The following is a 13,384-nucleotide window of genomic DNA, read 5'->3' as shown; positions in this document are numbered from 1 at the left end:
TTGTAAAAAGATTTAAAGCAAATAATGAATCTGATTTATCCCTATTTTAATAGGACACCGAGTTATATATGTTTACATTTTTAAAGTGAAAGGTTCTGTATAATTGGGTTTTAATAGTACAATATTTCTGTTTGTATTTTATGATCAAAATAGTTTTTTTTACATCGATTATGAAGAAAATGGTTAATTCAATCGTAGTCTATTGTGACGGAAATTTTAAATAGCAGTTGAATTATAGTTTATTTTTGTCTGTTGTTAATTTAAAAAAAAATTAAAACGATCATCCTTTTACTATATATATTAACAACTATCCGAATATAAAAATGTTTTTCTATTGCACTAAAATAGACTTTCTGTAACTTGAAAATTGTAAAACAGTAATAGTAGAGTGGGGGTGGAAGGAGGGGTCCTGATCCCCAAATCCCAGACTTAAAAACATCAAATCTTAAGGTCCCGAATTTAAAATAAATTAAATCCCACCATCCCAAAATTCACAAAAAAAATTCCCAAATCCTAAAAGGATTAATAAAAAAATCTGGAGCTTAAAAACACATGATCCCGAAGTCTTGATAAAGGGCCTGATCTCTCAGTAGATGTTATGTTTGCTTCAACAAAGTTGATAGGGACCATTGGAGTTACTTTTGTTTTACCTGCTGTGTCTCAATTAGTGTACAAAACTTTATTATACATGTATTCCTGAGTAAGAAAACTGTAAAGATGTGTTTTAATCCTTGGAACGAAAGCAGAGACTGATTTAAGGGAGGCAGGGGGTGTTTAGGACTATTCTTTTGTGGAAAAATAATTGGTTGATTATTTGTGAATCACTGAAGCATGACTGTGTGGACCTCCTATTGTGATAGTCAGTGCTCCCTACCCTCCCTTCCCCCTTAAAAATTCCATCCACACTTATGAAAATTTTTGGTCAGCCACTGGAATGTGACTAGACAAGGCCACACTTAAAAATATTTTGGTTTGCCCAAACCCTACCCTAAGGTTGAGACAGTGGGTAGGTAGGTAGGCATTTTTTTAATTTTTTTTTAAAAGAAATTGAAGTATCAGATGTTTATTAGTCTTCATGCTTATTTGATTAAAAAAAAAACTTCTTCAATTCAGGACAATAGAGGAATTTGAGTAGGCAGCTTTTTTCTGGGTAGGTAGCGTTTGGGCAAACAAACCTATTATTTATTATGGCCCAACTCTGCAAGTTTTGTAAAATCATTTGGTCAGTTATGGTCCTAATACCTTAAGATTTAAACAGACATATATAATAATAGTGAATACCGTAATATGAACTTTGTTTGAACTTTAAGGAAATATTAACATCTCAGACTTTCAGTTGTAATTAAAAATATTGAATTTAGATTGTCTGCAATCTCCCAGTGATTGTCTGAAATATCGCCTGAAACCTTACAGTACCTGACTTAATGAAGTAAGAGTGCTTTAATGTTATCATATGAGAAAGAACAACAGATGCTGAACTCTTTGAAGTAAAAATTCATATCCTATTAACATTATAATGTTTGATTTCATAAATTTTATACCCTGACCAAGCTAACAGAATCATGGCAGTATAATGATACACATTTCTGTCCATTTTTTTGTCTTTTGTTTCAATTTATAGAGTACAAAGTATTGAAATAGGGAAATAATTGGTTGATTATTGAGGGAATCACTGAAGCATGACTGTCTAAAAAAGTGGCCTCCTCTTTTTGGCAGTATCTGAAATATATACTCCAAATTTAGAAAAGAAGAAAATAGAGCTGCAATAGTATATATATATTGCTTCTGAAATTTTTTTTAAAATCATATAAAGAAGTTATATATAAAAAAAGAAGATGTGGTACGATTGCCAATGAGACAACTCTCCACAAGAGATCAAAATGACACAGAAATTAACAACTATAGGTCACTGTACAGCCTTCAACGTGGGTCTCATTTGGGTCTTAGCGTGACGTGGGATAGCCAATTTTTTGTAAGCGTGACACATGAAAATCAAATTATTGTGGTGTGAAAACGGGAATTGAGTCTTGCGGGACCCGTGAAATGACAAAAAATGAGAATTGCTTAGGAACGTAATGTAAGCGGGATACGGGAATCTGACAAAACAGTAAGCGGGATCTGGGATCGAAACCCCCCAATGAGACCTCCTTCAACAATGAGCAAAGCCCATACTGCTTAGACAGCTATAAAAGGTCCTGAAATAACAATGTAAAACATTACAAACGAGAAAACTAACGCCTGTATCACTGCTATTGTTTTTCAAATTAAGATATCCTCCCTTTGTTGGCATCTTGTGTATATATTGTTTATAATTGGTATTAGAAAGACCTCTGTATTAAATTGGATGTTTTTCCAAGAAAACATTGCTTTTGTTACAAGTTTATATATTATATATTTGATCATTAAGACTTTAATTTTGTCAGAAGTCCCTGGAACTCCTATTAAAATGATTAATTTCTTTCGCTGTGACCTTGACGGGAATAATATGAAGGAAAAACATCAATGAACTTAAGGTCAGGCTTATATAATCTCATTACTTGGTGATGAGTTATTGAATAAATGTTTTATATCCCATGCATCATTGTAATACGATGTTTGATGCTAAGTAATGTTTACTCTAATATACTATTATTAATGGTTTGGTAACTCAGAAAGCATTTTTTATAGAATGCTAAAGTTCTCATCAAAAGAGTTCCAATTTTAGTTTCACTGACAGAAATTACCTTAAGAACTTCTCAGCACAACAATCAATCAGTCGTTTGCAATGATTGCTAAAATTCTTAGTAATGCCTTCCCGAATTTTTGGGTCTTCAACGATCTTCAACTTCCTACTTAATTTGGCTTTTAAATTTTCTTGATGTGAGCCTCACTGATGAGTCCCTTGTAAATGAAACATGCATCTGGTGTACACAATTTTAAGCTTGGTATTTATGATGAGTTTATAGACTGATAGCTATACTACACTTTTTTTTTAAAGCAGCTATGATCATAATCTCCCAACCTTTTTTCAAACATTTTGAAGCTTGAAACTTGAAATAGTGACCTCAGCAGCTCAAGGAAAGACACAAGACTGACAGTACTCACATTCCAATATAACATTTAGCTTGGGAATAAAGTCTGTTATGACATCAGCATTGTAAAGCTTTTCCATTGGTAAACCCACTGTATTATATCAGACTTCATTTTTTCATTTAAGGAATGACTGTAATATTTTTTCTGTCTATGAAGAAATAACATAAAAAATGTGGTGCACACTGAATAACGCATGTAGCGGGTTATTTCACAGTGCACCACATTTTTAACCGGATTTTTGTGACAAAAATGTCGGTTATTAAATTGGGGATGCTCGGCGGGCGGGCGGGCGGGCGGTCGGTCGGGCGGGCGCCAATCAAATGTTGTCCGTGCATTAACTCAAGAACCGTTCAACCAAAGCTTTTAAAATTTTAATATGTTGTTACTGACAACTAAATGAAGATCAAGTTCAATAATGGCCATTTTGACTTTTACCGTTCAGGAGTTATGGTTCTTGAAAGATTGAAAAATGGCGTTTCCAGTCGTGTCCGTGCATTTACGCATGAACAGTTCTACCAAAGCTTCCCAAATTTTAATATGTTGTTACTGGTGACAAAATGGAGGTCAAGTTCAATAATGACGATTTTGACTTTTACTGTTCAGGAGTTATGGTTCTTGAAAGATTGAAAAATGGCGTTTCCAGTCGTGTCCGTGCATTTACGCAGAACTGTTCTACCAAAGCTTCCCAAATTTTAATATGTTGTTACTGGTGACAAAATGGAGGTCAAGTTCAATAATGACGATTTTGACTTTTACCGTTCAGGAGTTATGGTTCTTCAAAGATTGAAAAAAGGTGTTTCCAGTCGTGTCCGTGCATTTTCTCATGAACCGTTCAACCAAAGCTTTTCAAATTTTAATATGTTGTTACTGATGACAAAATAGAGGTCAAGTTCAATAATGACGATTTTGACTTTTACCGTTCAGGAGTTATGGTTCTTGAAAGATCGTAAAATGGTGTTTCCATTCACGTTGTTGCATTTACTCACAAACCATTCAATCTAAGCTTTTCAAATTTTAATATGTTGATACTGATGACAAAATAGAGGTCAAATTTGATATTGACTATTTCAACTTTCAACTTTCACCAATCATCAGTAATGGTTCTTGTGATATTGCCAGGACACAAATAAATGCTAATAAATCCGGTTTGCTGTCGTTGTGACAGCCTCATTTTTTATGTTATTTCGAATAGACAGAAAAAATATTACAGTCATTTCTTATAATTTAATTCTAAATTCTATTTTAAACTGTAGAAAACCATGAAAAAACGTTGATGACATCATGGTCACATGACTAAATTATATCTATGGGCTCATAACAAAATAACGTCAGCCAATCAGAAGAGGTGTTACATCCAAAATTAAATTATTGTTTTATATTCATTACAGGAGGAAACTAATTTACATACTTTGGTGGTAAATACAATTCAGAATGTCTTTTATCTTCAGTAACAAGTATGAATACTGTTTCTGAAAAATACAATTCAGAATGTCTCTTATCTTCAGTAACAAGTATGAAAACTGTTTCTGAAAAATACAATTCAGAATGTTTCTTATCTTCAGTAACAAGTATGAAAACTGTTTCTGAAAAATAAAATTCAGAATGTCTCTTATCTTCAGTAACAAGTATGAAAACTGTTTCTGAAAAAATACAATTCAGAATATCTTTGATCTTCAGTAACAAGTATGAAAACTGTTTCTGAAAAATACAATTCAGAATGTCTTTTATCTTCAGTAACAAGTATGAAAACTGTTTCTGAAAATTTCCATGATTTCTAAGCCTTTTATGTTAACCATTTCTTTTTCTATTTAGGCCTTGAAACAAAAATCTATGTTAACATTTAAACTTTCCATGTACAATGACAAATGGTAACATTATGTATTTAGCATTTTGTTTAAGTTTGTTCTTTTGTGAGATGTGTTTATAATTGTGTAATTCTGGGACTTGCATTGTCAAGTGGAATGGACTTTTAACAAGAGAACATTCTGCAGACGTCACATTGTCTCAATAATGATTGATTTATATTCTTATACACTAAACCATAATTTCTAAATGTATATTCTATAAAACATTTTGCATCTATTTTGGTAACATTTCATATATAACCATGATATCATGTTGCATGGATATCTAATATTACTGACCTTACAGTTACAGTTTATATTACTTATTGACTCTTAACTGTATATATTGTTACAGAATTGTTTTAATGATGTATATAAAGCACCCATTGTCAGCAGAAATGATTATACCCCCAACTCCACCCCATCAAAGATTAGTGGATTTTGTAAAAAAAAATTACAGACCAAATCTTTTATGCATGTTTGATGTACCTTAGTTAACATCAGAAAAAGGACAAAATGAGGAAGCAGTTATCAATAAATTAGAGAATGAAAATGGGGAATGTGTTTAAGAAACCAACAACCTGACCCAGGAGTAAAAATAAACAGCAAAAGGCCACCAATGGGACTTCAATACATAAATTTAGTTAAGTTTTTGTATTTTGGTCTGTTTTTCTCATACTTTATGCAATAGGTCTACTATATTTGGTGTATGGAATGATTGTAAGGTGTACATGTCTAGCAGGCATATGTCATCTGACCTTGACCTCATTTTCATGGTTCAGTGGTCAAAGTTAAGTTTTTTAGTTTTGGTCTTTTTATCTTACACTATATGCCAATTAGGTCAACTATATTTGGTGTATGGAAATATTTTATGATCTATATGTCAGTCGTGCAGGTTTTATTTGACCTTGACCTCGTTTTCATGGTTCATTGCTCAGTGTTAAGTTTTTGTGTTTTGGTCTATTTTTTTTAAACTATAAGCAATAGGTCAACTATATTTGTTGTATGGAAGCATTGTTAGCTGTACATGTCTGTCTGGCATGGTCTGACTTTGACCTCATTTTCATGGTTCATTGATTAACGTTTAGTTTTCTTGGTTAAAAGTTAGTTTATGTGACAGTTGTAATAAAGCTTTATACTTAGGACTATCAACATAATATCAATGATTATAGTAAAGAAGGTGAGACATTTCAGTCACAGTGTGTGCACTCTTGTTGTCTTTATGTGCGGAAATTTATCATATCCAAGATGGCTTAGTCTTAGTAATTCACCTAAGTTTTATGTACGATTTATGAAACAAAGGCTTCACAGTATCTGCCCTTTTCTTACATGTAAAATAAGTCACCAAGTATTTTAAATCAAACCGCTAATTGCTTCTTCTTGTGTTAAAGTATTTTAGTTCAACTTTTGACTTTGTTGTAATTATAGGTGCTTAATTCTAGGACAATATTATCTTAGTTATGCTTGACGTACTTTATTCCATTATTAATTAATGATGAAAGTAATTAAATTTTACTAAGCTGTTTAGAAATCTGGTCCCGATAAGCCACCCAGAGGATTCATTCTTCCTGTTTAAATGTATGATATCCATTCAGCCATTAAACACATGATTGTGCAACTCTTACTAGACACCTACGCATGTTCAAATCACGATTCTTATCAAGTCAGGGAATCGCAGGTGGGAAACACAAAATAATCGCTTGAAATAATAAACTGCCTGATTGCAATCTTGGTTTGCTAATATAGAACTATTACCCTGTTGGAATCGGGGCTAAATTGGAAATATTGCAGATCATAGTTACTACCTTGTAGAGTATTAATTGATTAAACAATTATTCATTAAAAACATTACATCTTATGATCAAGATGATAACATTCCAATCCCTTAAAGAACTTAACTGTGTCGTGAGTTTGTCAACACTTAAAAGGAAACCTTGTAGGTAGATAATTATAAACTGATGGGCAGAGGAAATGATTATTAGACTTGTGGATTGTTGCTAGTTTAATTTGGTGCAAGTCGGTGAGGGATGAAATGATCAGGGTCAGTATCCTGGGGATTGTTCAGCCAGAAAATAGGGCAGGAACATTTTTTTAAAGTTGTATAATACCATTATATCATTATTTTATCTCCAGAACACTTCAAAGTTTTGTATACAAGTAAAAAAGAAAATATTATGTACTGTTCGTTATGCTAACAATTCCATTTGTGTTGTTCTATTTGACTTACCAATTCTGCCATCTGCCATATTGGGTGGTCCGTGACGGAAGTTACAGACGGCTGCTTTCCCCCAGTGAAGTACTATATATATATTGAAAAGAATGACTTCATAATTGGTCAGTAGCTTCACAGTTTAAATGAGTGAGCACTTTTAAGCATCATCTAGCTAGCTGATAGCTTATACTTCCAGTTTGCCTATACTTTGAAATTGAATATATCAATATGTTGAAGGAACTAGGTGTGTTTGATGTTATCTTAATTGGTTTGGTTCACCAGTTTTGTGGTTCTCTCTTTGTATTTCACCAATAACTGCCTTGATGATTAGGCAGATGCTATTGGGACAACAAGTAGATGTAAGCACCAACCAACAATCACACTTAATATTTATTTTGATAACCATTAGATACTTTTGATTTCCACATGATTATTGCAAATGTTTTTAGACTAATTGTCGTGGTCTTGATTGTCTAAAGTTTTAATCAACACTATTATTTTTGTTGTTGGGTACCTGTCTCATTGAGGTAGCCCTGATCTTCCTTCAATTCAAATAAGAAATATAAAACAAACAAACAGTGAAACCTGGCTGAACCAAATCCTGCATTAACTGAAAACCAGTGTAAATCAAAAATGTTCTTAAGCACCGTCATACCAAATTGTATGCATTATGTCAGAACCTGATAAAACCGAACATTGGCCAAAACCGAACAAGTCCCGAAGAGGTTTGGTTTATATAGGTTTCACTGTATCTTTTAATCATATCAAAATTAAACAACAAATAAGAAGGACAACAACAACAATTGTCAATTTCACTGACTTATCTGATATCAATTAATGATTTGTTAGTAAACATTTCCAAGACATGGAATTTCGTAATCACCTGAGTATTTTAACGTGATCAGAAACAATAAGAGGGTATCAGAATTAAGTCAGTCCAAGGCCACAGATGGCTGTTTAACGATTGACAATTTATCAATAGGCAGTCATTACACTGTATTAGTTGAGTAGTTAGATTCTTCCAACAGTTTTTATGTTTATTTCCTCTTTAAGCCTTTGAAACTCCTACATAGTTTATTGATGGAAAAAGTATAATGGTGTCATTCTTTCTATAATATTTGATCATTAGATAAGCTCCGAAAAATGATTTTTTTATATATTTTTCAATATATTGATAACAGGCTGTGCAAAGTTTATCTGTAATTATAAGTTGTAATTGTGAGGTTGAAATGATAACTGTGTTCTTTATGAGTATAAAAGTGCAAATGATTTTAAAATTTATTATGAGAGGCCATTGAAAAAGAGTACATTGTAAATGTATATTTGTAAATAGTTAGATTTGAAATCACATATTTACATGACAAATATCATACTCAATATATTTATGCAATGCAACAAATATTGACCAATCCGAAATATCATATATTTAAAACACAAACCTGTTTATCCAATATAAACACCAATAGATGACCACTATGCGGACACACAATCACGTGTGATTGTTTACATAATAGAAAACATGTGTATGCTCAACTTTAATAAATACATTTAATTTTAAATGAAAATATTTTTTTAGCTGGTAAAAGACATAATACTATATCAAAAAATTTCTAAACAAACATTCACCATTTCCTATAGTTGTATATGCCCCTTGGGCACCTACAAATTTAATTAGAACTGCTGTATGAAATTACAACAGCTAAATTTAGACTGAATGAAATTGACTTTTAGACATCTATCTCAATCTAAGGCTAGGTTAAAATTCAGTCAGAGCTATATATATATAAATATATATCTTTATTTCCTCCAAAAATGAAGAGCTCTAGTTGGAGTTTAAAGTCAAAATCAGTTTGAGCTAACAGGAAGGCAAACGTTATGTTTACAGTTTCAGTGAGAGCTCAGGTCTTAATTCAGTCTAGCTTAAAACTAGCTGTTAGCTAAATTCATACTCATGGCCTTATTTCATCTTTAATGTTTTTTTTTATGTTTTGATTTATATTTCCAAGAATGGCTTTTTGAAACAGATATTGTCGTGTTGTGGTGTAACAAAACCATCTTAGTATGCCGAATGATCTATAGAATAATTCCCTGTTGTTGTAGTAAAATAGATTTAAGATGTAGATGGCCTTTTGTCAACCCACACTACTTTGCATGCTGGGAAATATTCTACTTAAACTTAATTATTATCCTTGACTGAATTCATTTTAATTTTAATTTAAAGACAGAAATTGACCCTAGGAACATGAAATTATTTTGAAATTAAAAGGAAACTAACTGTCACATGATTTCAGCATTGCAGAGAAGTCCATGGTAATTCCATGTCTTCATTGGTCTTAAATTAACCATGAATAACATCAGAAGTTTGGCAGCTGTTTATATAGGATTTATTTCCTTTTTAGATTTTTTTTTGTAGAAATTGATTTCTAAATTTGTAGGAAAAAATCAAATGAATATTTCTATGTTGTTGGTTTTTTAAACCAAGGCATAAGATGCTGGGAAAAGATGGTGATACATTATAATTAGAATTAGTCTGAAGGCTTTAACACAAGTTTTAATTGTAAATTTCTTCCATTCCGCATAAACGGATTATTGCTTTTAAATTTTCAGACAGTTCAGTGTTTTTGAATACTTTAACATTGAAATGGAGTTGAAATTGATTCAAAAATAACATCTAGCGAAACTGTAAACAAGAATCGATCTAAAATTGGTTTTGATAATTTGAAAAGTACACCTAAATGATGGATATAAATTTCTTGAAATTGAGGACTTCCAGTTTTGACTCTTCTGTCATTATTCTGATTTAGGGGAGGATATAGGGTCAGGGGGTCAAGGTTGTTAGTTGAGTACAGTTATTTCAATGTGAAGGATACCTTTAAGAGCTTTTACTAAAATAAGAAATAATAAAATAGAAATTAGCCTCTTGAATGTAGAAACTTAAGAATATAAAAAAGAAGATGTGGTATGATTGCCAATGAGACAACTATCCACAAAAGACCAAAATGACACAGACATTAACAACTATAGATCACTGTACGTCCTTCAACAATGCCCATACCACATAGTCAGCTATAAAAGGCCCTGATAAGACAGTTGTAAAATGCATGTATTATAATCATTAATATACACTATGATATTTAGTGGCATAATTTTAGGTAAAAGCTAGGTTAAGGTAATTACGAACCCAATCTAACCTCTATTTCTGTAGTTTTACTTAATGTATTTTTCTAATTTCAGAAGAATCTACGTTGCAAACCTACATTCCGTGAAGCAGGTGTCCGAAATTACAGAGAGGTATATGAATTATAAATAGTAACTCCTAGTGTAGTGCACCACTGTCTCAAGGGTTTACAACAAGTTACTGAGTACTCAAACTATACAAAAGTGCTTGCACTTGTTATTCACCAGGTTGATATTTTATGAATATTTAAAAATCCAGACTCAATTTGTTTTAATAATCGTGCACACATTTTGCATTTTTAATTGTTTATTGAACAATTTAAATATGCTTTTTTTGTTACAGGTGATTTTCTAATGTATGTAGAGCAAATTTTGGTTAGCTTGTTTGCTTTGATTGTATATTGTACAATCATATTATGATAACACTCTATCAAATTCAAATATAATATATATACAGGTTTATTAAACTATGCCTATATATATTGTTAAAAGTTGTCAATCTTATTAACAAAGCTTGCATAAACAATCATTCAAACAAAGCAAGCAAGCCAAACAAAATTTTACTTTCCAAGCATTAGGAAATCAGCTGTAAAGGGCTGAGTTAACTATCACTTGTTCAATCCCTTTTCTTTTAAAAGCACTGGATGGGTTGCATGTTTATGCTGTGATTTTCAGCTTGTTATCATTATCATTAATTGGCATTCTACATAATAATATTTTTCTAGAATCATATTGTTTATTGCATTCTTACATCTGATTTCATTGTTTTGTAAATAAAGGTTATATCTTTGGTTAGCTGGCTTGCTAGCTGAACCTTACAGTCATATAAGGTTAGGTTTACTACCCTCCTTTAATAATACACTAGTCTGACTGATAGCCAATCAATCTGTCTGTAGGAGTAGCCTATTTGGAAAGGAGGGAAGTATACCTTACCTCATAATGACTGCACATTCAAACTAGCAAGCAATCTTACCAAAGATATCATCTTAAGCTACATACTCTATGAAATCAACTGTAATGTTTAGTATTTTTTCACCATAGCTAGACCGATACACACATCAATAATAATGAAAATGTTCTCAAAATTGTTTTATTGAATGCCTGTGTCTTGTATTTTGAGAATCAAGTTTTAATTTTAACATGACATTGGACACCAGTTAGGACGAAACATAACTTATGAATTCAATCCCAAGACATTGAAATGTAACAATGCTTCCTTTATTTCTGAATTTGCTTTAAATTTTATGATTTATTTTATTGTATATATTTTTAACACCACTTTTAAGCACCGCTTTTGGGCTATTTTGTTGCAGCCATTTTAAATTGGTGAGGAAGCTGGAGTTCCCACAGCAAACCAACTTTCGATAGGAAAACTGGCAATCTTTGTCAATTAAGATTGGAGTCAAGTGCACCTGCAGGGGTTGGGTTTGAACTCACAACCTCACCTCAGTGCTGACTGGCTAGTGACTACAGTTGAAACTTCTTAGACCACATGGCAAATAAGCCCCCCCCTAAATTTTATGAAAGTTGAATTTGAAAAATAAATAAAGAAAATATAAGAAAATATATAAGTAAAACAAGTTTTATATAGAAATTTGCATTGCAATATGGGATTAAGAACAATATGATAGACCTCCTGAAATGTAGGAGCACATGTTGTGTGAGAAAGGGAGTTGCTGTAATTTTATATTCCTCAAAAGTAAAAGACTGATTTTCAAAAAACATTTTATTTTACAATTAAAAAAAAATGAAGTGCCCTATTTGCCATTTGTTAGGCAAACAGTAAAAACATTAAACAATTTGAAATAACATTGAATTTTATGATTTGGTATAAACAGATATGAAGCCCTATGTTATGAAGATTGTAATTTTTATAAACTATCATATAGTGATGAATCATTGTTTACAATAAAGTGATTCTAACTAAAATGAAATGAAAAGGTAAATTAAGAAAAAAGAAAAACCAGCATGAAAAGACCCAAAGGCCATTTATTTGTATTGAATGAATGCAAAATTTGCATCAATCAATCTATAATGATGTAAAGACTATGATTGTATCAGTGACAGAATCTATCCTATCTTTGTCTAAAGCCACTATAATACATCCTGTTTCTGTGGTACAACAATTGATTGCATGTGCTTCAAGCTTATAAAGTCATCTTTGTTGTATAGGCTTGCAGATCATCAATCTTGTGTTTAGTGAATTCTTGTAGAAATGGAGAATGAAAAATTGTAGGACAAAAAAAAGTTGTAAAAATTTATTCAGAAGTTTGATTTCTTAGGACTTGTAGATTGTCAATTTTGTATAGTGAATTAATTCTTGTAGAAATGGAGAATGAAAAATTGTAGGAAAAAAAAAATTAGTTGAAATTTATTCAGAAGTAAGATTTCTTAACATGCGGAATGCTTGTAAGATCATCAATTTTGTATAGTGAATTAATTCTTGTAGAAATGGTGAATGAAAAATTGTGGGACACAAAAAAAATAATTATTCAGAAGTTGGATTTTTAATGAAGATTAATAATGAAAACTTTTGTTCAGAGCTTCAGTTGACACAATTATATTTAATATTCTGTGCATCATATAGGGATAGGGTGATAAAAGAGAAGCTTGTAAATTAGAAATGATAGAAAATGGGGGGAAAATGGGTTTTTCCTTGGTAAATGACTAATGTTTAAGGCTATTTTGTGACGTCTGTTTGACGTTTCAGGGCAACTTGACATTATTCATAGCATATTTTATTTATAACTATTCAGTCATTGCAGTTGCACCTGCAATAATAAATCACCTAGCAGTTATACACAAGAGGTGGAAGAACCTGTTTTGGTACATCTGGATTGGGCCTTTCTGTTTGGGATTTCCACTTACAGAAACTCAGAAATTAATGAGATTCAGGGTTGCTTGGATTTCAGGATAACACCCTCACTTACTGCCCTCTTTTTGTACTTAGCTTTTAGTGTTCATAAGAATGAGAAAGACAATTTGTCAGATTATAAACATTATGAAGGACAGTAATCTGAATGAATGATCTGTAATTTATACATTTTAGTGAGACCATAATATGCCAGCTTGGATTATT

At 31.7% G+C, this 13,384-nt stretch overlaps 1 protein-coding gene across 26 annotated transcripts in view; it reads left to right on the top strand.

Moving 5' to 3' along the window:
- Positions 1-13,384, top strand: part of LOC134687179 (diacylglycerol kinase zeta-like) — a 208,664-nt gene that overhangs the window by 133,729 nt on the left and 61,551 nt on the right. For all 26 annotated transcript variants that reach the window (XM_063547253.1, XM_063547248.1, XM_063547250.1 and 23 more), the window contains one exon: positions 10,363-10,419. In XM_063547253.1, coding sequence (XP_063403323.1) covers positions 10,363-10,419 — 57 coding nt within the window. The remainder of the gene's footprint in view (positions 1-10,362; positions 10,420-13,384) is intronic.

Source organism: Mytilus trossulus, chromosome 10 (assembly GCF_036588685.1).
Source record: "Mytilus trossulus isolate FHL-02 chromosome 10, PNRI_Mtr1.1.1.hap1, whole genome shotgun sequence".
NCBI lineage: Eukaryota > Metazoa > Mollusca > Bivalvia > Mytilida > Mytilidae > Mytilus > Mytilus trossulus.
This window is presented reverse-complemented; position numbering and strand designations above follow the sequence as displayed.